The sequence below is a fragment of the Pomacea canaliculata genome, linkage group LG1 (assembly GCF_003073045.1).
Source record: "Pomacea canaliculata isolate SZHN2017 linkage group LG1, ASM307304v1, whole genome shotgun sequence".
NCBI lineage: Eukaryota > Metazoa > Mollusca > Gastropoda > Architaenioglossa > Ampullariidae > Pomacea > Pomacea canaliculata.
Window position 1 is genome coordinate 39,297,452 of NC_037590.1, and position 25,764 is coordinate 39,323,215.

General features: G+C 38.6%; 2 protein-coding genes across 4 annotated transcripts in view; one reads left to right on the forward strand and one right to left on the reverse strand.

The window, feature by feature from the left end:
* LOC112568006 (CCR4-NOT transcription complex subunit 6-like) overlaps positions 1 to 12,880 on the forward strand; it is a 46,417-nt gene extending 33,537 nt beyond the window's left edge. For all 3 annotated transcript variants that reach the window (XM_025244999.1, XM_025245009.1, XM_025244992.1), the window contains 5 exons: positions 1,955 to 2,109; positions 2,392 to 2,543; positions 3,544 to 3,777; positions 4,144 to 4,315; positions 4,770 to 12,880. In XM_025244999.1, the coding sequence (XP_025100784.1) occupies positions 1,955 to 2,109; positions 2,392 to 2,543; positions 3,544 to 3,777; positions 4,144 to 4,315; positions 4,770 to 5,004 (948 nt within the window). In that variant the 3' untranslated portion in view covers positions 5,005 to 12,880. The remainder of the gene's footprint in view (positions 1 to 1,954; positions 2,110 to 2,391; positions 2,544 to 3,543; positions 3,778 to 4,143; positions 4,316 to 4,769) is intronic.
* Positions 12,881 to 13,197: 317 nt separating this feature from the next.
* LOC112568039 (transmembrane protein 72-like) lies at positions 13,198 to 25,325 on the reverse strand. Its single transcript, XM_025245043.1, has 6 exons — positions 25,132 to 25,325; positions 20,712 to 20,772; positions 20,099 to 20,170; positions 18,339 to 18,472; positions 17,814 to 17,916; positions 13,198 to 16,785 (listed from the first exon to the last, which is right to left on the reverse strand). The coding sequence occupies exons 1-6, from the start codon at positions 25,208 to 25,210 to the stop codon at positions 16,683 to 16,685; spliced, it is 552 nt and encodes a 183-aa protein (XP_025100828.1). The 5' UTR covers positions 25,211 to 25,325; the 3' UTR covers positions 13,198 to 16,682.
* Between the last annotated feature and the right edge of the window lie 439 nt (positions 25,326 to 25,764).

The window sequence follows — 25,764 nt, forward strand, 5'->3', positions numbered from 1 at the left end:
AATGAGCAAAAGAGAGCGGGGAGGGTGGCATTAAGGCGGGGGAGGGATGCTGGCTTCTAACTCGCCAGGCAGTTGATGACAGGCCGACATGGCGGAGGAGGGGTGGCTGTCAGAGAGCCCACACATCACCTACCCCCTAAATCGCGCTTTGTGCTCGGTCGCACCAAACATTATCTAGCAAAGGCGAAAAGATGATCGTCACCAGAATGCTTTCCTCACAACGGCTATGGGAAAGCTTTGGTGGGTGTAGTTGGGAAAGTCAAGCGCCATTTTCATGCCATCATACACCTCTGGAATGAAGGAACGCGTTGAAAGCCACAGTGGATGAGACGCGAGACCAGTGGGCTAGTTGCACCACTCATTACTACAAATGCTTCTAGGTCTTAAGTGTCTGATCATTTGTTTAGAAACACGGTGCACAACGGGTTTAGAACTTTTTAAACTACTATAATTGTTTTAAATAAGACAACGTTGTTTAAGCCAGACTTTCGTTCCCGTCAAAACAATGTTCGTATGCGCTTGTGCAGCATGCCACTCATGACACCATCTGTCGGTCTTTTCCATGTTTGTATCGTGATCGACTCTAGTTCTCCGGTCGGTGCTAAAGTCAGGCAGCACAGTTGTGAAGGACTTGTCTCCATGACGATGGGGGTCGTGAGGTTGCTAGTGAGAGTTGGCTGTCCTGGGTTCAGCACTTCTGCATGTGGCATCTGTTCACAGGGCTGGCTGCCTGGTGATATAGTCTTACTTGCTGACTCCACCTAAAACACCACCCCCTCTTCCCTTGCCCTTTTTTTTCTGGACATGGCCCCCTGTTGACAAGGGCTGAACTGGCTTCCAGCGATGTGTAGCAGTTGCTTATTTTGCGTAAAAGGGCCAGCCAACCGGTAAAGCAGGATGGCAGGTCCTGCTCGTTGCCTTGTTACCATGCTGTCTTAGCTGCACATGGCGGTCGACCTGGAGCTATAGGTCGTAGAACATACTATGTGTAATGTTTTAATGAGTGCTCCAATGGTTGCTAGCGGGGCGGGCGTCACGCCCGCGCACACTTCTCTGCCTTTTTCAACAAAAAGGGCCGACCATCGTTTAACACATTTAATGTCTAAAAAGAAAGCCCTAACAAGAAATAAGTTGAATGCAAGTGATGATGGAGAAAGTGGCTGGAGTCACTGCTCATCCTCGGATGCTAACCGTTATTCACCCTTACACACCCACACTTACACCTGCCTCATGGTTAACTAACTACATGATTTTAAACTGTGGTGGTGAAAAGTGTTTCTACACCCGATCCCATCCAGGTACTAACCATGCCTAAGCAGGTGACATCTTACCAGCTAGGTCCATCCATGCTTGTCAAACCCTGTCTCACTGTCTGCCCTACTCTAGGGGTACACTAATGGCACACAGGTCCATACTTCACTGCCGTTATCATATCGGTCCGTGCACTCAGAGAGCTTGTCTATAGGACGCCTATGGAAACCTCGCTGCTATAATAACTACTTAGCAATGATAACACGTGTTGAATCCATGGCAACCAACTACCCTGACTTTGTTATGTAGGTCGGCATGAATTGTTACTTTATTTAAGCCAGTCGGCCAGTATTGCACCATGCCATGACACCTCTCATAGCTTCCATGTTTGTTGACATAGACAATCCTAAATTCCCTTACCTGTCATGTCGTGATGCAATATGGTGAACTGCGTCACTAATCACGTGACTTGTACATAGCTGCCCTAAGATCATGACCACAAATCTAACTACTACAATGACAACCATGGCAACAAATAATATGGCCTTGTGTGTATTGGAGCTCGTAAAACACTACAGTATGTTAGGTCATAGGTATAAGGTCACAGGCTTGCAGTTCATGGCTGGTGTGCACAGGGTGCGTATGTGTGTATAACGACGGGATGGTGGCTAATGATGGATGTACTTGTGTGTTTACCGTACAGGAGGTAGAGACGGACCAGTTCTTTAACTTCTTCTTGCCGGAACTGAAGCGGGATGGCTACGACGGCATCTTCTCGCCGAAGTCTCGTGCACGCACCATGACAGAGCAGGAACGCAAGCACGTTGACGGCTGCGCCATCTTCTTCAAGAAGGCCAAGTAATGAGCTTGTTTTTTTGTGTGTGTGTGGACGTGTGATTTTTTTTCACTATACTGTTTATAGACAAGTGATTTTTGTGTCTATAGTGTGTTTGTTTTAACAAAAAGTGTGACTTTTGTCTGTGTAGTGTACTTTCAAGAGTGTGTTGTGTGAGTGTTTATATGTGCGTGTGCCTTTGAGGTTGTGATCATGTGCAGGACACTCTTGATCATAGTTTACTAATCTCTCCACATTTGTTCTTTTACTGATTGTTACTCATTTTTATGCATGTGCCTGTGAAGGTTTAGCTTGCTAGAAGAAAAGCTGGTGGAGTTTAACCAACTGGCGATGGCCAACGCTGCAGGGTCGGACGACATGCTGAACCGCGTCATGACCAAAGACAACATCGGGCTGGTGGCGCTGCTGGAGACCAAGCCTCCCATATTTGAGAACGGTAAGATACCACCACCACCACCACCACCACCACCACCTCTTATGTTCTTCCAGCATATACCCCTCCCTACAGCAGCCTGTATTTTTCGTTGCATGTCTTACTGACAAACATGAATTGTGGGGTGGGATTGTGCGTGTTGACAGGAAAGTAAGTATATTCAGTTCGCACAAGCTTTGTGTTGCAGGAAACTGTGTGTGACAATGGGGGGGGGTCAAATCTTGCTACCATTAGAAGGCACAGGTACGTGTCATCTCCAGGACAGTGTGCTAAACGTGGATGAGAAACTGCTCTTTAGGTCTTGAATGCCTTCAGTTTTCTTCCAGTGCTAGACAAGAACATCTTTTGGGTGTCATTTGTTTTAAGCCTTATAAACATGATGTGCCAGTAGCAGCAGTAACAAAGCCTATGTTAAACACTTTGCCTGGGTGCACATGGCAAATACTCGTACATTTTGTTGATCGCTTCATCACTGAAATGTATGCAGTGCAAAATAAAGCATGCAAAGCATTGTTTGAGGGGATTTTTTAGCAAGTTGTTCCTTTATCCACACTATACCTCACAAAAAGGAAACTGCTCAGTAAAAAAGGGTTGGACAAGTTCATTTCAAAAACATGTTTATCTATCTGTAGTTCACCTGCTAGAGGGGTGAGGATAAAATGTCACGGTTGTATATATTTATGGAGTAGGTTGAAGTGGAAGAGTTGCAGACTGATACGGGTTTCTTTTGTGCACAGGAATAACAGAAAATCTCCAGGATCGTAGCTGACACAATCATGTTTTATGCAGAATTACAGTATTTTTTGGGGGTGGGAAGTGAATGAGTGGAAAAACAGGACTTTTTTTTAAATAGCTTTGCAGCCAATGCACATCAGTCTGGTTGCCGTTCATCTTTGGAGAGTGTTAGGGGGCAAAACAAAATAAAGTGTGGGTCCAGCTTCATATGTTGTATGTGTGTGCTAGGCATGCCCCCTGAGCCTCATATACTGTATCTGTGTACCAGGCATGCCTCCTGAGCCTCATACACGGCAGCTGCTGCTGGTGTCCACAGCCCACATTCACTGGGACCCCGAGTTTTGTGATGTCAAGCTTGTCCAGACCATGATGCTGATGTGCGAGCTGCAGCGTTTTGTAGAAGAAGCCACTCGAAAGTACACCCTGCCTTTCCCAGGCCCATATGACTGCAACTCAATTCCTTTCCTTTTCTGTGGTGATCTGAACTCCCTGCCAGACTCAGGTATGATGTTGGCATTTGTCTTTTGTTGACACTGAAAAAGGTAGTATTTTGAGCTTTATAATTCACACAAAAAAGTTTGATTTTGAGCATTGTATGCAATAACCAGAGATGAGTTTAGCAAGATTGTTCTTATGTAAATATGAATATGCCTTATCCTGTGTAGCTGGTCATAAAGAGATATTTTTTTAAACAGAGATCAAGAAAGGAAGCATCTTTCAGTGCAGTAAATAAATACATCAGGTCATAGTCAAAGGAAGAAGTCATGGCATTTGAGATTAATTATTGATTTCAATTTTATAAATTTATGTGAAAGCAGTTGTAAACAATGTATGACAGAGCAGCCTGCCTGTATAAACTTTTTTTTAGGAGTGATAGAATTCCTTACAAACGGACGAGTTGCTGTAAATCACGAAGATTTTAAAGATAATGAGTATGATCACTGTATGAAGAAGATGAGCAATGGTGACAAGGACCACATATACCACAACTTCCGGCTTGCACGTGCCTACAATGACATCATGCCAGCCACAAATTTTACGTAAGTAATATTTTTATCCCTTCCTCTTGTAGTTTGCTGCAAATTTCCTTCATGCCTATACAACATTTACCAATTTTTCTTTTATTTTTTTTCTTTTATTTTGAAGTTAATAAATTTAGATTTGACAATGTCAGCTTCCTGAATAGCTTCTTTATTCATATGATCTTTTTAGGATAATAACTTGACTGATAGAATCTCTCCAAAAGGTAGAAGATAAAGATAAGCACAGATGTTTTGTGGCTGTTATTTTAACTGTGATTTGTAATGGAAGAAAGAGAACTGCACATTCCAGATTCCTTCTAGCTTGTGTGAGTGCTAGTACACTGTATGCTTTGAGGTTTATTTGGGTATGTTCTAGAAAAATGTGTGCTTGTGGATGAGAATAAGATATGCTTTGTTTAAGTTTCTGAGGTATACATGTCAGATTTTTCATTAAAGTCTTTTTTTTTTCCAGCTATGACTTCAAAGGAATCATTGACTACATCTTCTACTCAAGGGACCATCTGAATGTCTTGGGAATGCTTGGGCCATACGATGAGGAGTGGTTCCGGCAGAACAAGATTCTTGGCTGCCCACATCCTCACATACCATCTGACCACTTCTCTCTCTTTGTGGAGATGGAAATGCCCATCCGCTTGCCTCCACCAGGTCGTGGTGCTCCTCTCCCACCTCTGCCCAAGCCCAGATAGTCAGCAACCTCCGTGTCCCTTTTCTTGGCAGGCTCAGGGAGGCAGGACCAGTCTTGGCTCTTGGCAATGTCTGAGTGTTGCCTCATTTGGAAGGCATTGTGTCGCAGAGTTTTACTTCAGTGAACTTAAGCATGTTTGTGTGTGCAACATGCTGCATGCTTGTGTGAGTGTGTGTTGTGCATGGCTGTTATTCGAGCAAGCTGTGGAAGCAGCTTGGTGTATGGCCTAGTCTTCTGGTGCCAAGGTGTGAACCAAGCTGGACGGTGTGGTGAGCACCGAAGAGGTGCGTTTGGGATTCAGGACTGTTGTCAGGCTGAGTCTGTTTGGCAGCTCAATGGACACACAAGTGACACATCATGTTACAACACGTTGTGGATGCTTTGCATGCGTGTGCAAGCATATAATCATTTTCTTGTCAGTAATGTGTATTCGCCTGCATACATATGCCGTCGTCTCTCACATTCGCTCACATATAACCTTACAACACAGCATGCCAGAAGGACTGTACTGTTACTCAAATCTTCATGCATTAATGATTATTCAAATCTACATGTCTGATAGTATCATCAGGTTTCGTTTCAGACTGTGTGACTTGAATGACTCCTTAAAGCTTCAACAAGAAAAAATGGCCTCCATTTTTCAAAACTCATGTCTATTATTAGTGTTTTGTGGTGATATTGATGAAAATGTTGACATATCAGGATGCCAGTGGGATTTTTGTTTCCTCTTCATAGAACTCTGCACTTCTTAGGTAAATTCAACATTGCAAAGTCAGGTAAGAAAATATTGAAAAGTTATGTGTAAGACAAACTTGCTTTATTGTGGAAAAAACATGTCAGATGTTTTCCTCAGTCCTATTTTTGTTGCTCTTTCTGTTGCTGTATTTTTGAACTTATTGCTGAAGATGCACCTGACTTGAGGTATTATTTTTATTGCATTCACAATTTTAAATGTATGTGATTTCCATTATTTTATCACTGCCATGTTGTGGCCTTTGTTGCCAGACATTAGCCATGCAGTCCTCCTGAGTGTGTCATGAACATGGGGCTTTGTAAGGGATGTTTTATGTGTCTGCATTTTATGAGCTAGAGCTTAGCGCTCTGTTTTCCACCTTTTTTTTAAGTTTAAATAATTTTTTTACTTTAGCAGATATAAGGTTTGCCAACATGCGAAAAATGAAGGAAATCGCAGCCGAAAAAGATTTTTTTTGTCAGTGAGGGAAGTTTTGCAGAGTGGTGACAAGCTTTATGAAAATGACTTTTCCAGCAGTGCGCAAGATATTGACTTCCATGAAAATGTGATCCAGCGCTCACGCTGTCCACAAATTAAAGCTACAATTATTTTTGTCATTATACTGCATTTATTTAGGTTTTATTTAGAAGTCAGAATGTGGTTGCCAATTGACCTGGAATTCTAACATAAGGAAATTATAGGCTAGTTATACATTTTCTTCACATAAAGGCAAGCAGTTTCTTTTTTACATGCTTTTCATATATATTAAAAGATTTTTGTATTTCCTTTATGGGTACAAATTGGAAAAGAACAACACTTTTATTTTTCGTTTTTTGAGTTGGACAAAATGTGGCTGGTTCAAATGAGATTCACTGGGAATAAAAGCTTGTCTTCGTGGAACAGACTAATGCAGTGGCAGTGGTGATAAAATCAACTCAATCGCTGGACAGCTGTATTTCTAACTTGACACTTAGCTGAGGGCTTTCCAATCCACAAAATATGCGACCAAGCAGTGCCTGATGACAAAAATCTGCCATGGCTTGCTGCCTTCATCCACCAAGTTGTATATCATGAGTACTTGTCTGATATACTTTTCGAAGATAAATTGAAATTGTTTCCTTTTTAAATTGAAAGCAAAGTAGACATCTGAAATACCACCATTTGTCACAAGTAACCATTTATGCTGAGAAATGTTTTTAAATGATTCATGGCATGTTGCAATGCTCGGGATAATTTCATAAACCACAATGCATGCTTGCACAATCCAAAGCCATCTTCTTAGCCTACATTTGTAATCCTTCTAAATATGCAGATCACGTCAAAAAGAATTAATTTTTCATCCATGTTGCTTTGTTTGCTGTTTAACACCACTTGCAAGCTACTATGACTATAAACTTAAAACCAGAAAGAGCTGATATAACGGATGTTGGGAGGCTTTGTTCCATGAAACTTTATAAGGGATTGCGTGCAGAGCTAAGAATAAAGTGGAAGGTACTCTGAAATCGGGGAAAACTGTCCCAGATAAATTGGCCGTTGTTTCTAAATAATGTAAGCAGTAGTCTGCAACCATCTTTTCTCCGTGATTTATCTTGGCTTAAATAATGCCTTTAGTTGCAGTCTGCATTCAGAAAAAAATAATGTTGGTTATGTTTTTTTCACATTTCAGCAATTTCTTACACTGATTACAAAGACACAAGTCCAGAAGGTGGTAGTAATAATGGTTAACTGTTAAAAAAACAATATAGGAGCATCAGTATGCTTTTATTTCCCCATCCATAGTTGGCTTCATATTTCTTTCTAGCTTGAAAGCAAGGGAGTGTAGGGCTTCCAGCTTGCTTTCAAAATGTGAATTTTTTTTCCCTTATTATCTGTTCTAGAGTATTCTGACCCATACTTCTCCCTGCCCCGTGCATGTGTTGCTTGGTGAATAAAGTTTTCTCAGTAGTACATCATTGACTTATTGGGGTCTACTCAAAGTTGTTTCCACATGCTTGTATGTTTAGTTAGGATCTTTACAATTTAACCAAGTTTTAGATTGAAATGCTTCACCATAAAGGCATTTGTAAGGTCACTCCCCATCATCATTAGTGCATATTTAATACTTTGTTTGCCATTTCTCATTTTGTGTATCACAGTCCAAAGGAGGCTTTTGCCCAGATCAGCAGCTCATTCATTTTATCTCCAGTAAATCAAAATGAAGCAATCTGAGAACTACCTGGTTCTTCTGTCTGTTTCGCAGACAAGAGATGTCACGTAGTTTGTCAACACACAAAGATGTGTATATACAGTTTGTAAAATGAACAAGCATTAAATGAAACTGAATTCATTGCACATCCAAGACAGGAGAGTCCACAGAGGTGTAATTATTTCTGGTACAAGCACCAGGTTGATTACACGAAGCTCATCTGTGAAGCCTCCATCTTTTCCCTTTCCCCTTTAAGTTTCTGTCATGGATACACAATGGATCCTTGTGTGTTGAGTGGAAGTAGGCATAAGGTTGAAAGTAATTTATTGCCCTTGATTTCTGGAGGCGAAATTATTTGGACCAAAATCTGCTGGATTGGAGCTAGCTTGGCAAGAGTCACCTCAGACCTTTTCTCATTTGTGTTTCTCCTAAAAGAAATTCCATGATCTGTGTTGTGTGGATAGAAAAGTAACAGTTATGGTCATGACAGCTCTCTCTTCACAGATCATCAACTTTGGCATTGCTTTCCTGCTTCTTGATAGTTTTTTTTTTTGTTTTTAAACCCCACTGCAGAGAAATTCAGGTAAAGAAAATGTGCCACTTTACTGCCATATTTTGTGTGAGAAACGTGCTGTGATTTATTGGAAATAGAACAAAGTATTAACCTGTTTCGAGAGTTTTATTTGTCAAGAAATGCATACATAGGTGTCTGTTGTCTGTAGTTTTATTGCACAAAGCTTGGTTCTCATTTCACTGAGCACTGGTATAAGGATGTGTGTGTGTGTTTTTCCACCAAAGGCTATGTGGCTTCAAGGTGTGTTAAGAGTTTAATGTTGCTAGGGAATTATGTGTTAAGCTACTGGTTTCTCTCCTGGAGTAGGGCATGTAAGGTTAGTGTTTTGCACATCCACTATTAAAACCATAACCATTTCAATATAAGTCGTATTCATTGAAAATACTATTTCTTGTTTGCACCATTTTTTCCCCACTGCTCACTTGGAAGAAAAATTCTGATGTTTTTTGCACGGGGGTTTCTGCTGCGAAAATCTTCTGTCGAAATCTCCTTCATTCTTTTGACTTCTGAACATTTAAGAATGTGACAATTGCCTTTTTTTAACACAATTTATTTTTTGAAATTTGTCAAGAATACTTTTTTTTTTAACCTTTCCTTGAGTTGCTGTGCTATTGTGTTTGAAAGTTGTGCTAGTTGTTTTTTAATCCTCCTCCCTATTGCTATTTTAATAAGAACTGTTGTTGACCTAGATAAACATGAATTTTAAATTTAAATAACACGATTATTATCAGGAGAACAATTATTATAAATGTGGCTTTCTGACCTATATGCCACAGTCTATTTTACCTGTTTTGTGTATTTCTGAACTCTTTACGGTTCATTGTTTTTTGCCTGTCCACTAAATAAACTTGGTTTTTTTTTTTATTATATATGTTCAACTGAACAGTAAACAGGTCATTGCTTCTGTGAACTTACCCCTCCCCTTCTACAAAATATCAGTATTTAAAAAAAGTGAAAATTATAATTTTATTTAAAGTACTCATCATCTATAATTTAGTTTAGTCCTTGTTACTTCTGGAGGAGTATAGGGCCGCAACAACACCTCGCCAGTGGAACCAGTTTTGGGCAGCCCCCTTCAGCTGAACTCCTCTATAATTTACTCCCTTGCAAAAACTGGTAGTGAACATAAAATATTCCATCTTTATTCAAATGTACAGGCATTCACTTGAGAGCCATGTTTATTCATTACTTTATAGGACTTTCATCTCTAACGGACAATGTTTTATTTAATCGAGAGGTTTGGTATAAACTAGTGCCTGTTTTTTGTTGTTGTTTTTTTTAAATGTCAGCTTTAGTTTTAACTTGTGTGTGTTTTTAGCTCCTGATTATATCTGCACTCAGTGCTTGCAGAAATAGTTCTTTGTTCGTATGGGGAGTCATGTACCATTATTTGTCTCATGCACAAACATGAAGGATATTTTGACTCATCTGTTCTTTGAGCATGTAAGTCTCCAGAGCATATGGCAGCAGCCCAAAGCAGCAACATTTGACGGGTCATCCACTGCCTGTCCCATTGACCCTGTGCTATATAAAAAGTCATCTAGATTGTACTCTTTTGTGCTCGATTTCACTTCTTGCTGCTTGTTCTGTAATGATTATTTCAAGTTTTGCCTAAATGTAGTCCTGAGATTTTAATGTGCTTTGTTGATTGTAAATTTTGTTTTTCCATGTTAAATCATGATAGTGCAAGACGCAGGGACCACATCTGTCCCCTCCTACAGGGTTCCTTGTTCAGCACTTCTGGAGGAGAATTGCATCAGAATGTAGAATAGCCATGCATCTGTCATTGTTTAAGTGGGTTTTGTTTTGGTTTGGTTTTTTGTTTTTTTTTTGGCCCGAATTCTTTAGAAAACCCGAAGTCCTGCAGGACACATATGCTTATTTTGAAGATACGTCCATAAGCCTAAAACTGCAAGAAGTAAGTCATAAGATTGTACAGCAGACTTCGTCTTAAGTATAGAAAACAGTAATTTAACAGTTTGATGCATTGGACAGTTAGATGACAAATAGAATGCTGTAGAGATAGATTACCTGTGATATTTTTTAACAGTATCAGATGTCGCATATCTCAAAAGTGAGGAGTTTTCTTGAAAGCAGTTTCTGTAAATCTGTAATCAGGTCTCTGTTAGACAATTGATTTTAGAAGAAAAGAAAGAGGGATTTTTACAACCCATTGATTTCAAAATAAATGTTTGATGCGAAGATTTGTTTTTGACAATATTTGAGAGCTCTTTAGAAGTAGAGATGACATCGCTACTGGTAATAAAATATTTTAACAAAGTGCTTCATGTATAAATGTTATTGAATAGTCAGAAACAATGGCCGTTGAACAAAAGAAAAATTCTGTTAAGAAATGTGGGCATTCAGTCTAGACCTCTGTAAGGCAGTCTTCTCCTTTTCCTGTTTTGTCTGAAGTGTTATGGTTGGTCAGAATCTGCTGCATAAGTGCCTCCAACAGGAATGTGTTGAAACATGCAGATACTTGGGTGGCCATTTGTTTACAGGCTTCCTTCAGTTGGTGAATGAGTAAATAAGGCTTTGTTAAGGACATTGGATCTGTTTGTGATCAGAGGAGCATCTCTATCACTTAACTGCTCCATCAGATGGTGGTTTTTTTCAATTTGGTATGTTGGGGGGAAATGTCTTCACCAACGTTGTTTCTTACGCTGGTTTATGACAAGTTTCAAACTGTATTTTCCATGTATTTGCCTCCGGATATAAAGTCACCACTCTTTAAAAGCAACAAAATTAGAAATTTTTGGCAGTCACCTTGGGATTTTTCTTTGGATGTTTCCACTCTCCATCTTCCTATGGGGTGAAAGTGTATCAGTGATTTGTGTACTGCCCACATCCTAAACTCTTTTGGCAACTTTTTTTCTACTGCATGGCAGCTGCTGGTGTTATGAACACCTTATGCATAGAAGTTCATCACTGGCAGTCTCCTGGTGCTTCTGCCTAAGGTGTGGAGTAGCTTGCTGGATTCCACAAACAGATGCAACTCTCCAGCATCTTCACGAATTTGAAAAACAGATGTTTAGCATGGCTAGCTGAGTTGTTTATTCCATAGGCAGCATAGTGAACCATAAAAAGTAAATGCATCTTTCACAGCTTATTCCCCTAGTATAGAAAGCCTGACTACTAAACTGTTGGTGAACAATTTCTATACAAAATATATGGATTCTCAAAGGATTTGTCTTTTAATCTCATCTAAGAGCTTTTATAGAGATGTATAGTTGACAGTGCATTGAAACTGGCACAGCTGTCAGGCAGCAGCATGAGTGTGGGGTTGTGTGCTTTGAACATTTTCCAGTAGTACAAGAGGTCATGAACTAAACTGTTCAAATTTCCTGAAGAGATTTTCAGCATCTTAAAAATAAAGAAAATGCTTCTTGGGTATCAGTGTTACGTATTGCAAACTGGAGTCCTGTTATGGCAGTATTCCCCTACTGACATGGCCTCAGAATTTTACTGAAGCATGTTACACAAAAAGTATTTGCCAAGCAATATCAAATTTTATCATTGGGTTTTGTGGGTTTCTGTAATTGTAATGTGAATCACTTCAATAACAATGCTGTGGCTGACCATCTTGACTTGTGTAGGTTTATTTTCTTTATCTTTAGATTTTAAGCAACTGCAGTCAGATTTATCCACCCCCTTCTTTGCTATCAACAATAGTCGCCAGGAGCATGAAAATGTGTGGCATTCCGTCCTTTAATTACCTAGGCATCCACACCAAGTCATTTAAAAAAGTAAAGCAAGAAGTATGTATACTTGCAGTTGTTTTCTTTAGTTATAAGTCCACTAATGTTGATTGTAATTATAGGACAACATCCAGAAGATATTTATGGTCAGTGCAATCTATGCGGCAACAATGCTCTCCAAATCCTTTGAAGGGAAAATGCAGTGCTATACTAGGATCATCACATGGTGATCTCATTTTCAACCACCAAATTTTAAGGTGAACATAATGTGTGTACATGTACCTGACATAAAGGTAGAAGTATTACAGCAACACCGAGTGCTCTTAGCTGCCTCCCTGCTACCCAAGTTTAAAAAGAAAATAGCTTATTTTTCACTATACATCTTTCTCGTGAAATGGGTTCATTCATGACTGCATCCGATAGTTTTTCTTAAATGAAACAGATAGGTACTTACACGTGTTGTGCTTGCTGGCAGTGCCAAAAGAAGTGTGTTTCAGCGGTTAAAAATATCATTTGGGGATTCATTTGGGAGAGGGGGGAACAGGGTCAAGGGGAATGACATTCCTGTGTCTTGCAACAAGAAAATACTGTCATCCCAGTCCTCTGTTTTGCATTTAGACCTATTTGTATATTTTGTGTCCTTTTCTTATTAAATACTTTGAAATATAAAACCACGGGGACATACTACTTGCCTTTGGTCAAGTGACTGTGAGTATGCATGTTCAGTTAAGTATGCCATTGCTGGACTACCAAAAAAAAAAAAAATCAGTTAATTTGCTTTTTCAGGAACCTTTCAGAATTTCCACTATCCCATATATACTGTTCATATATTCTATGGTTTTAAATGGGCATCAACAGGCAATTAGCTGCAAAACTTGGGTGGAAGCTGGAAAGAGCAGAGTGAAAAGGGAGTAAATGTAGGGGTTTAATGGTCGGGGGTCATAATAGTAACCATCCACTCCGATTGTTCTTCCCACCAACACAGGCACAATGCTATATTATGTCATTCAATCTCCTTTAATAGTATGGCCTGAATACTGCGTAAGCAAATAAGGCAACACTGGTATGTACTATCCAAGTAGATAAGCAACAGTTGTAATATCCTTAGGTGTTTGCATCGTTATACCAACGTTATACCAAACTTTTCACCAGACAGGATTTTCAAGACATGCAATCAGATATGTTTTCCAACCATGCACAGGAATTTTCCCAGTAATTTGTTCACTCACCCATTAGATGATAACAGTGTTCTGACAAAGTATAGAACAAAATCAAAGCACTTTTCAAACTAACATGACATCTTAAACAGTTCATGTGGGATTATTGATTGTTTATTGAAGACAGGACATAGAATAACGAGAGATACACCAGTGCATTTTAACAGAAAAGATGCATCAAAAAGTTGCTAATTTTTGTTAATGTTAAAGAAAGCATAGAATCAGCAAACAAGAAATCTCACTGTTGCCTTAACAAAGATGACTGCCAAAGAATGCTGATTCTGCAAATAATTCCACACAGCGAATAGAAGTAAAATAATTTTGCAAGACTTAACTGTTTTTCATCCTTCACAAGTACTTCTAAAAGCACAATAACATTTGCACATGCACCCAAGCATACAGGTACCCACAAAATTAGATATCGCCTAACTGACAATCATTTAAAAGTACAAATACACGAAAACAAGCTGCATATTGTTTTTATCTAAAAGTGTTCAGTTAAAATTATACACCACACAACTCTTTTTAAAATCTAAATTCATATCAGAACATGCTGTAAAACTGACAAAGCTTGCTTTTTAACATGCTCTTCTCCAAATGCCCACAAACTCTATGTACTTTATAAAAAAGAAACAGATCTTTTTGCAGCTGTAACAAACATCTTTCTTCTAAGGAAAGAATTCAAACAAAGGTAAAAGAAATAAGGCACACAAATTATATGATACTGTATAGTATATCTGTTCTGACCAAAACAGTAAACAATAAGAGATTCACTTTAAAAAAAAAACCCAAAATCCAGGAATCAGACCCATGTTTTGTATATGAAATAAAAAGCTAAATCTCACTTTGAAAAAAGTTAACAACTGTAAAATACTCTTGACAATGTATACATCTTGTTCACAAATCTCTTTGTATTACCTTCAGAAAGGTAAAAATGCAGTGAGCTTTCTCTCAACACACTTGGCTGTATTTGTAATACTTTTTTTGCAATAGCATGCAATACAATCTGAAAACGAGGCAAAGTTACAATAAAAATGCTATAAAGAATATACAAGATTAATGTCACCGGCATTTTAAATGATTAGATTTCATTATATCCCTGCCTTTCATGTGTCCCTATATCCTGCAGTAGGTGTTCCCACCACTTGTGTTTTCTCATATTGTTGCCAGCAATTCATCCAATTCATTTGACCCAAATGCAGCAACACAGCAGAAGAAAATAACAGTTCATGGAATCCCAAGGCACATAGGCAACAGTAAAACAAAGATGCATGTGGCAAAGAGACACTCATGCACAGCTTATTGTCTACAAAGTACACCTCCAAGAACTCTCTAAGAATTTGGCCATGAACAGATTTATTTCCCAAGAATTTTTTCCCCTCTTGCTGTCTCAGCTGATAAACTGGCTGGGTTTATTTTTTCAATACTAAATTGCATTGTGACGTGTAGTCTAATGGCTGACTTAAAATGATATGCAGACCGTCCCTGCTTGAATAACAGTTGCATATAACTGTTTCAAGAGTCAGTATTCAAGTTTAAATTTCTTATATTAAACTTTCAGTCCTCACTGAAGTTTTCACACCCAACATATGCTTGTTTACACATGCTATAGTAATTATTACGTGAGTTATATACTAGCACAACATCCTTGTAATCTAAGCAATTCAGTTATCTGTCTAGTGTTTTAATCGGCTGAAGAAATAATGCATGTGGATACTTTACGACTGAACTTTCAAGAAACGCGAGTTTAAAAGATCACTACATGAAAAGACAGCCCCAGCAATAGGTTAAATCCAAAGCCTATTCCAACAGAGACAGTGAACTTGAAGTGGTTCAACTGTCTGGGGCATAAACTGTCGGTGCACAGCCACTTCCACATGTAACCTGAGATCAGGTAGACGTTTATTGCTAACCTACAGCCACTGGCCCAAGCATGCCTCAAACCCAGTGGCTAATGCTTGAACATTAAAGACACTCATCATACAAATGTATACAAATTTAGCTACTGTTTGTGTTTGACAATGTGCCAGCAACTAAGGCAAAAGCTCTATAGCTATGCCCATGTACCATAAAGTTTGAAAAGGAATTAAACTTTCCAAGGATCTAAGTCTGCACAAAAGATAAAGATGTTTAAATGTACAATTTAAAAGATCTCTTTATACCATAAGTGAACAAAATCTAAAGTTTAATAAAGAATAGACACATTAATCAATGGCAACCAGCTTTAAGAGATACCCCAGTTCCCTGGCCAGACAGATGACACGCACAACTTTTAGGGCTAGTGTCAACCAATCCACACAATAATCTCTATAAATTACGTCTAATTAGACAATGCCAGGTCTGCCTGTCCCACTCTTAGTAAGTTTCTCAAGTCTAGCGGGAAAAAAATCCTCACAACTAAAACTTCTGCACTGATCCTCGTGCATTTCTCAGAACAAAAAAATCCTTGTAATAATTCACAATTTTGACCTTTTTTTTTAAAAAAAACAAATGTTAAGCAAATGATTTCAAGTTACACAGGCCATCCAACTGATCATGTTTTGAGTAACTCGATAAATCTTCATGTTCCCTTTTATACTAGTTAATCAAAAGCATAAAACCAAAGGCCTCTGAAAAGTTCACCTTAAACTGATTTCCTTGCAGAGAACGGAGATCTTCACTGAGAAGAAAATAGTAAATGCTGATGTGAAAAATAGTTTGAATAATGTTAGATTTATGTTCTTTTCAGCAAATCTTTCTAACTAAAAAAATGTTAAAAGACTGTGCTGAACAGAAAGTGCTTTAGACAATACCAAAGAAAAGTGTACATGCACATGCAGTTTAAGTATACCTCTCACTGGGATCAACAGTGCCAAAATGACTAATGACTAGTTGATTTATGCTATGTGTTTGGCTAAATAAAATGTACTACCATGAGTTTTCTCGCTTATGGCAGTTATGTCAAGGCTGGTATCAAAAGGATTTGCATTCATGAAGCTATGAGGATGACTGGCAGAACATGAGAATGTCACCATCGTATGCTCAGGATATTAGGGAAAAATGACAAAAATGTATTTGTCTTCTTTAAGGCACTTTTTCAGTAAACCAACAGCCTCATTCTCAACATACACAACACACCCTTAACAACAAACATCCTAAAACTTTGCACAATACACACACATATATATATATGGCCAAAGGTATTATTGCTAATAGTATTTGTGTGTGTGTCAGGCTTTCCACACAAGCATGTATCAATCACTTCTATGGCTTGTTGCCTGTCTCTGCTGTCATACTTCCAGAATCTCAATCTGATCAGCTACATTCATAACACTGATGCTGTCTGTGGGGTTCACTATGCAGTCTTCCAAATCTTCTTGTGGGTCTTTAAACCTAAAAGCACAACATTCTATGAATAAAACTGTGTTCTTATAAGATGTCATATAAATAAGATTCATGAACAGAAATTTCAATTTATACAAAATAAGGACCCAAATGTTTCAGATGATCTTAATTTCTAAGATCTCTTTTCTCCGAGATAAAAGCAGCAGAAAAATATATTAACCTTCTGCTACATGAAGCTGACTCTAACTGGTATAATTTCACATAACACTGATTTCAGAGTGGAATCGTTCAAACAAAATGATAGCAATCCCGCACATTTCACCAAATAACTATTTCAGCTAACTTTTAACTGAATTTAATACATACAAAAATGCAGCAAACATGACTGTTTCGTGGAGCAAATTTTGCATTTAGGGTCCATAGTTATAAAGCTGGGGTATTTCACTGCAGTTCAGCATCTTGTTTTCACATTTACAAAGTGGTGTCCAGACACTATGAATATTGCTTTATGTCAGTTTACCCCGGGCATCTTTGCCACTATGATCATAGAGGTAACACAACATCCATAGAGTCTGGACACTGTCTGCCTGTTGAAACATTATGCCACGGTATCCCTGCAGCTTCTTGGACATGGGGACCAGAGAGAATGAGCAGTTCTGAGAGCATAAGCTCCTACAACAAAGGTACTAGCTGTCCTTCCTATAAGCCACTCATCATTCATCAATTGTGAAAAGCCTTCACCCAGTTTTTGTATTAACACAACCAATTGTTGTAGGGGCTTAGTAATAGGAATGTTTTATTAAGCAGCTGGTGGTTTTATCTTCTCTCTTTTCACACCCTCCACTCCTGCATGTGTGTCGGTTTTCCGTGTAAGCCCCTTTTGGTGTGTGCTGTGTGTCTGTGTGACAGAGATACTGTTCGCTAATTATTTATTAAAGTGAACTGAACTTGTTGTCAGCAATGAAATGCACCATGGAAATACTATATTATTATTATTTACTCCATGACCCTTGATCTTTAGATTGCGTACAGGGCAGGAAGGCCATTTACCCTTTGAAGGAAGGGAGGTAACTCACCTGTCATAGGACTTCTTTCTTAAAATCTTTTCTATAGGTCTTTCCCGCCTGGTCTTGAAAGTCTTGATGCTATAGAGAAGTCCCGTTACAGCAAGCATAACACCTGTAATGATCAGAATTGTCTTTAGTTAAAAGTATGGCTTACATCATATAGCACATCTGATGATCTCATTACTTACATCTCATCTCTTCCTAGATGATTTTTCCAGATTTATAAAAAATGTTTTTTATGATAAAGTGTTAAGAGGCCCCACTTTACTGGAAACAGCTTTTTTTTGTGAAGGTGTTACCATTTCTTCTCCCTGCTGTACCTTTTCCCAACCTGCTGTGGCATCAGATACCTAGAGTAATGATCTAACAACATTCATCGCTAAAAAATAAATTTTACAAAAATGCAGACCATCGATACAACCCTTTAGTCCTTTTACCCTAGGAAAGTGCCCACACAGCCTAGAGGTTGAACTGGACCTGCTTTCAGTCCAGAAAGCTTACAAAAACAAACAAGTGAAAAATGTCATTTCTCACCTGAAACAACAGCCAGCATCACTTCTCTAGGAGAAATGAAGCATGGCACAGACAGAATGACATATAGCAGGCCTTTTCGCCAGTCATCCAACCACAGCACCCTGTCCCATATTCCTATGCACATGCTTGCTTGGCTGCACACAAGAAATTCACTTCCAATTCAATGTAACTTGTAGCTTAAAGATGCTAAAATGCATCTTCTTGTTCCTATTCACCCCAGTGGAACATAGGGCCGCAACCACACCCCAAAATGCATCTAGAACATCTTTAATACCTATGAACTGTGTACACATGTGCGAGATGGGTAATAGAATCAGGTGACTGAAAGTCATGAATGCATCATTGTTACAATGTCAAATGCAAATACTGGCCCCGGGGAACCGTGCATGTAGGTGACAGGTACAATGTTAACTCTTGCCACCCATGTGAAGGCGGCAGGGGAACGCTGAGTATGATGATCAGACATCAGTCACTTAAAATCCCTCCTCCATCCTGGCTCTTCCAGTGGGTTATTGTACAATGAGAGATTTATTAAACATGCTAATCACGCAAATACATACCTACAACAATCTGGTTCACATTAAAGGGGTCCCAGTACTCTTCATACTTCTAATGTTACAGTGCTGTTAATTACTATTAAAACCACCATCTACTCTTTAAATATAAGCACATTAACTTAGTTCTGGCAGCTCTGCTCTCAAACTGCAATTCTTCTTGTGTTTGGTGTCTGCACAGTGCAAATCCACACCTGATGGGGTGAGTAAAAGGTCTCCAGCAGATAGTTGCGGCATGCTGATGACTCTCCTCTTAAAGTGCCCTACATGTCAGTTGTCACCTTCCCGCTCTGACTTTCAATCATGTCAGAAAGCATCCACTGCCTTCCTCAGTGACAGCACTCAACCACAGTTATACTGCACACAGTGGTACGCACCAGGATGAAAAGCTGATGAACGAACATCACCTTGTTGTGACATGTCTCCCTACCACAGTGCTTTGGGGTGACGGCAAATTCACACAGATGGTCTCTTTTCCCTTGAAAATGACTCCTGCTGGCTTTGGCATCTATCTTCTATCTCTCACAGGTAGCCCAACATTTGGTCGCATAGTCCTTGAAGTTTCACAACGAAAGCTGGCAGTTCTTATGGTCTGTTGTCTCTTACTTGCCCCTTGCATCAAAGTTCTCTAACCCAAGCATCCCAACATTCTCCCAAATCTTTGTCCTCCTGGCTTAAGTCTTGGTCTCGAAGAAAAGTTGAAGATAATCAACAGCTGACCAAGTGATCTGTTTGCATTGACATCTTGCCAAAAAGCGTCCCGTGATGTTCATGTTCCTGTACTCAACTTTATACATTCACACACGCATACGTACAAGTGATGCTAATCAGTCAACAATTAGCCAGTGTGGACAAGAGAAAGATCACCCCCCCTGACCACCAGCAACTAGCCCCACATAAAGATGGAAAGGGGGACAGGTGACAAATCCTCCCTCCCCTCCCATGTGAATAAGAAAACAATTTCTAAGCAACAAATGCACTGAAAATTGCTTCTTTTTAAAAAAAAGCTATTTGTAATAAGGTCTAGCAGTAATCTGAAACTGGATGTCCTCAAATTGGCCAAAGCATAAAAATAAATAAATAAATATAGCATCTGACAAAAATTTTTTTTATTGTTTTATTCCTGTGGAAAAATAGAACTTACATGTCAAATATGCATAATGACTACAATATCAATGAAAAGCTATGGTTCAAAAAAATGTTCACCTGATGCATATCTCCACGAAGTATGTGATTAAAAACACCAACTCCAAGAAAGAGACGACCATAGCTAGGGGTCTGGAAAGCAAATCATTTGTTTGAGTCAATTTTATATAGACAACAAATTCCAACACTCTTAAAATCCATTCTAATAATCTCTTCTTCATTCAAGTCATTTATTAAAGAGCCAACCAAGTTCAAACTTGTTTTGTTACTTGGTTTATTTCAACACAAGACACTACTTCTCTAAATTCACATGAGCAACAAACATCCCTTTTGTTTGCCAGTGTTCTCATGGCTGAAGACAATGGGAATGCTGGAAGCTTTAGTTGGGTTAAGCTGACCTATATAAGACTGCCATCAATACTGTGTATCTTGCATTCAGATCTGGTCATGAACTAAGCCTCTTTATTGGGATGAGGAGGAGGAAGCTGAATTGCACTTACATTAGCCTTCAAGCCACATAGATGAATAGATAAAAAACCAAATTACTAAACACATCAAGAGCAAAACTGGTTTGATAAAGTTTGTAGTTAACTCTAGATTAACTCTGTGCAACAAGAACGATGAAATCAAGCACAATGTATTTGATAAAAGTCAATAAACAAACATGACTTACAGCAAGTAGAATCCCAGATCATGATGATAGAATAGAGCCTCGACACCTACTCCCCACAGCCCTGTTCAAAGCAAACAAAACCAACATTCGATGCAATCAATCAATAAATAAAGAACAATATGGTTTATGTATGATTTATGACAGAACAGCATCTCTTTACACACTCCCTAAACCCCTGCTCAAAACTACACCAAAAAAATTAAAAATCTACAATGCCAGTGCCTAAAGTATTCAAGGTTCAATCTTAAATTATCAAACTGCACTAGTGACTATTCTTTCCTAAATCTTCTGACACTCGTTAACATGAATTCACTACCATGTCCAGCTTCCACCCCAACCACCCTCCCCCTCTCAAAAAAAAAAGTCACGGTCACAGAAGCAGTTGCATCTTTCTGCCTGAACACTGCTGTGATTGAATGTGATGTGAATAAGCCTTAACACCACTTAATGTAGTAGTGTGCTTGCGCTCAACAAGTCACTGTTTTCCATATGGTTCAAAATAAGTTTATGCTGCAAAAGCCATATTCCCAGCTTACTGCATAAAAAGGCTGGAATGGGGGCTGATTATGACATGATTTCATCACTGCACAGCCACAGAGTTAGAAATTAGCTTCTAAAATTACCACCAGAAACAACATAGCTAATGCAACAGCTGTGCTTTTTAACTCGTTCAGAATGCAAACTTTGGGTTTGAGAAAAATTACAAAATATACAGATAAACTAGTGAGTTTCTGATAAAATTGTTTAGTCTTTAAACATAGGTGTGTACACATTATATACATTTGTTAGTAGCTATATTTTAAGAAAATAAGAGTTTTGTGATTCACTTAACTTTTGTATATAATAATAAAGCATTTATAAAATGCCAACTCTTGCTACAGCAATTCATGGTGCACATTTAAAAACACTCCTGTACACATATGCCTACCTACACAAACACTATGGCAGATGAAAAAGACAATATTTCTGAGAAATTTTAAAAGAGAAGGTTTCTAGCAAATATGGAGTAGCACTTCATTCCATATGAGTGGATCAGAGACAGGAAAGGAACAAGAACCAAAAGTTGGGAGTCTGATTTAAGGAATGCAAAGCCTCAGAGGATCAGAGAAAATGAGGTGGTGTGTTAAATATGAAGTTAGTTGGACAAGTAGATTGGGGGTAGAGCCATTAAGACATAAGTGGACCTTCACTTTCTACTGACTGATTTTAAAAAATGGAAACAGTAGAGTACAGCAAGGACCAGAAAATGAGACAAGCAGCATTGTTTTAAATACACTGAAGTATACAGATAGAATCAGGAAGACCAGCAAGAGGAGAGTCACAGTAGTTGATGCGAGACATAGGACAAGGGAGACAAGAAGTTCAGGCGTGGACAGAGTGTCATGGAATACGGTGTATATGTACCTCCCATCTCCCTTCATCGCCATCTATTTTGTGAGATTCTGGGACAGAATGTACAATACTGACATGCACGAGGGTATTATGTTTCTTGAACTGTCACTATAGTGGTAGACAACAGCACACAGAAACAGATTAACAGGCTAATAAGGTGGATATTTTTCAGGAGTTGATGGCTATCTAAATATGCCACAAATTAAACCACAAGCACACCTGCAGGTGATTTTCATCCCTGTACGCTGCACAATACTTGACACAAGAATGCAAATAAGCATTCTTCTGCAAGCACATCCATTTTGTACAAAGGCCATGTAATAGTTTTAATTTTGCCATTTATACTGAATGCTCTTGATATCCAACAAGAAAGAAATTGTATTCATGGTAACACGATCCCCAAACGTACCATAAACATTCTCTCTCTCTTCTGTTTTCTTACACTTATTACTAGCAAATGAATACCCAAACCAGAGGCTTTAGCTGCAGCATTAACTGCTGTTAGCCTTTCAGATGCACTTTGTTTACATCTTTCAGAGGAAGAACATTGTCCAGCATTCCCAATAAGACCTTGGTAGATGCAAGGTCTGAACTGTGTTTGCATCCTATTAATCTAATTTCCATAATGCAGACTGCTCCTTGCCTACCAAATCTTGTAACCAATTTTGACAATTTTAACAATTTTATTTTATGATTTGCGTAATCTTAAGTGCTCTGTTAATTTTCTATAATTTTTAACCTTGAAATTTGGAAAATTAACCTTGTAAGAAATTGTATGCAGTAAAACTCTCACAACAAAGGTCACTGTGAAAGAAAATATCGTTTCTTTTACATATAGGTTATTTGCACAATCAGCAAACTTTTACAGGAATTACGTGGTGGAGTCAAGAGGATTATTTCAGTTCCCATAAAAAGGATATTTGACAGCAGTGCATTGTGTGTAGCTTTCCCCCACAGTATTCTACTTATAAATCTGTGTCCTAACTGATGCAGGAACCCAAGAAGCTCTCTTCCATATGAAGTATGCTGTATGCAGCTCTTCTCATCACTTTAACACTACCCATGATGGGTATATGTGGTGTTTTTCCTACATGTGTAGGTAATGGAAAATAACTGCATGATTCTATAACTGGAAATAATAGTAGTAATAATAATAATAAAAAAATGCAAAATTTGTAAAGCCCATACTCACACTCCTAAGGAGTTTGCTCTTAACGCTTAAAAACAAGAACGAAACATGGACAGCATATGAGAGACAGGAAAACAAACAAATAACATATGAACTATAAAAGAATAAATAACCGTACTAAATGAAGACAAATACAGAAAACACAAAAAGGAACGAAATAACAAGAACAAGGGCTGAGAGTAACAAAAGGAAGGGCGTGAAAAAGGACTAGCATTACGGGAAAGGTTGTTAGGAGTAATGTTTATGGAAGAGGTGCATTTTCAGTGCAGGTTTAAAGGATTCAATAGTGGGTAGGTGGGGGATATGGAAAGGGAGAGAGTTCCATTGTTTCGCTGCACAATAACTAAAAATCCTGAGGCCATATGTTGTTGTGGAGTAATATGTGGAATAATGCCAAGTCCAATAAAACTATACAAATCACCATACTGTATTCTGAGCACTTCTGGATTCAGCACGGTCTTTGCTAATTATTCACAATAAGATAAACCCACATCTGTCTCTTTAAATTTAAAGCAGTTACTGTATAATTACAAACTGGTCTGCATATATGTGTATTTGATGTCAACAAAACAAAAACTGATTGTTTTTCCTAACTGAAGGATTGTGTGTTAAAAAGTTAATGGTTGTTTATGAAGCTGGCTTGTTAACTACCCCTGGAAAATTATTCTGTTTGTATATAGACTTAGTGGAATGCTAAAGGATGTTGTGCGGCATCAGAAGAAAGAGTTGCAGGGGAGATTACCTGTTTGTTATGCATGCGCTGCCTTTTCATAACGAATTAAGATTGAAGTTTCAAAATAGGAAAAAAAACCAACCCAATCTTCAGGATTAGGAGTACAGACAAGGTCAGCTGGCTGCAATAAGCAAAATTATTTCTAATGACTTATATCAACTTATTTTTTCCAAACTCTTGCTATATACATATACAAGTTTGTAAGGCTTTAACCACCCACAGTGGAATTACAAAAAATAAAAATTAAAAAAAATACTACAAGAAGATTATTTGTATCTTTCATAAAGACCACATCGCCAATGAGGAAGTATGAAACAAATTTGGCAAAAAATTGACCCACCCAATGAAGAGATGGGAATACAGTAGACTATAGAGTAAAGTGGTGCTGGCACATCTCAAGACCAAATGTAATATCATTAAGGTGCATCTACAGTCAAACAGGACTTAGGAATGATGATGATGATGATAACCGATTTTCACATGATTCAGGGTGGCAACGTTCACTGCTGATTTTACTTATAATATGGTAATTACCATTTTCATTTTTGTAACATTGAAATTGGTTAGGAGGCTTGACTTGTCACTGTACTTCACAACAACTACACTTTTATAATAAAGTTATCGATGCAGTTTTTTCCCCAACAATGTTGAGGCTAGAAATGTCATGAAAACGATCGCTGCTCCGTCAAAAAAGTTCCTTCTCTGGCAAATTTATCCTAACCCCATATACTAGAACTCAGCTTGATCACTTCATCAGTTTGATAAATGCTTGATATTCACTCTATCCACAGATACAACTTAATACCTGTTCCCAACATAAGACTTAAACTTTTTTGAGTCCTCTAGCTAAACGAAAGAGAACAGAGATTGCATGAGTTTGTACTGGTGAACAAGAGAAAGACGTGAAGCAAGAGCTTGTGTCGATCATTCCACCATCACGCCACTACAACGGCCTAGGCCTAACATGAGGCTCAGTAGTTGGCAAGCATATTATGTATCGTGTGGCGTGATTCATTCACAAGGCGCCTTCTCTGTTGCTCCTTTGTTGACATTGCCTCCCTACCCCACAGTGCACGTTACTCGCGCCCAAGTTCAGCGATACTTACCTAACGCCGTCAGAAGTCCCACAGTCTGACACAGCCTGTGAAGGGCAGTGAAACAACAGGCACATGTTGGCCCTTTCATGCCTGCTAATAGTTTGCGTTTATTAAGCAGTCATGGCATAAGCTGTTCTTTTTTGCGCCATGCGCACACGTGTATCCGAACGAAGTAGCTGAGCAACAATGCGACCCGGAAGTAGTTTCGCAACCCTCGTTCGTGATTTTGATTGGCTCTCCACATTGGATGATCGAGGTTTCTGCGTGAGGCATCATACGTTCCACTTCATTTTCTTAACTGAGGAAGGTAGTGCATCCAAATGTAAACATAGGCTGACGAGCTTTAAAAAAACTGTAGGACATTAAATTTACTTTTCACTTCAGCATTCGCAGTGAATTTATTCTTTAGTCGTGCATGTTGGCTTACTAATGGCTGCATACTATAGATAGTTGTTATATAGATGTTTGGGGATTTATCATTATTATTATTAACACAGTATGATAGTTGATTTGTATAAACATTTTTATGATGTAGTTGAAACTATTTATATGAGATATGTAATTAATTTGCTATCTCCACCAAGTTCGCAGTGACTGGCCAGCTGTCATAAGTCTAGGCGGATGAAGCTCCAAATGGTAGTA

Excerpts from the sequence above, each read along its gene's own strand:
- LOC112568039 (XM_025245043.1), bottom strand. The coding sequence starts at position 25,210 with ATGAAAGGGCCAACATGTGCCTGTTGTTTCACTGCCCTTCACAGGCTG. Across the intron at positions 20,773-25,131 it reads GGGACTTCTGACGGCGTTAG|GGCTGTGGGGAGTAGGTGTC; the intron begins GTAAGTATCGCT and ends TGCTTTGAACAG. Across the intron at positions 17,917-18,338 it reads GATGCTGGCTGTTGTTTCAG|GTGTTATGCTTGCTGTAACG; the intron begins GTGAGAAATGAC and ends TGATCATTACAG.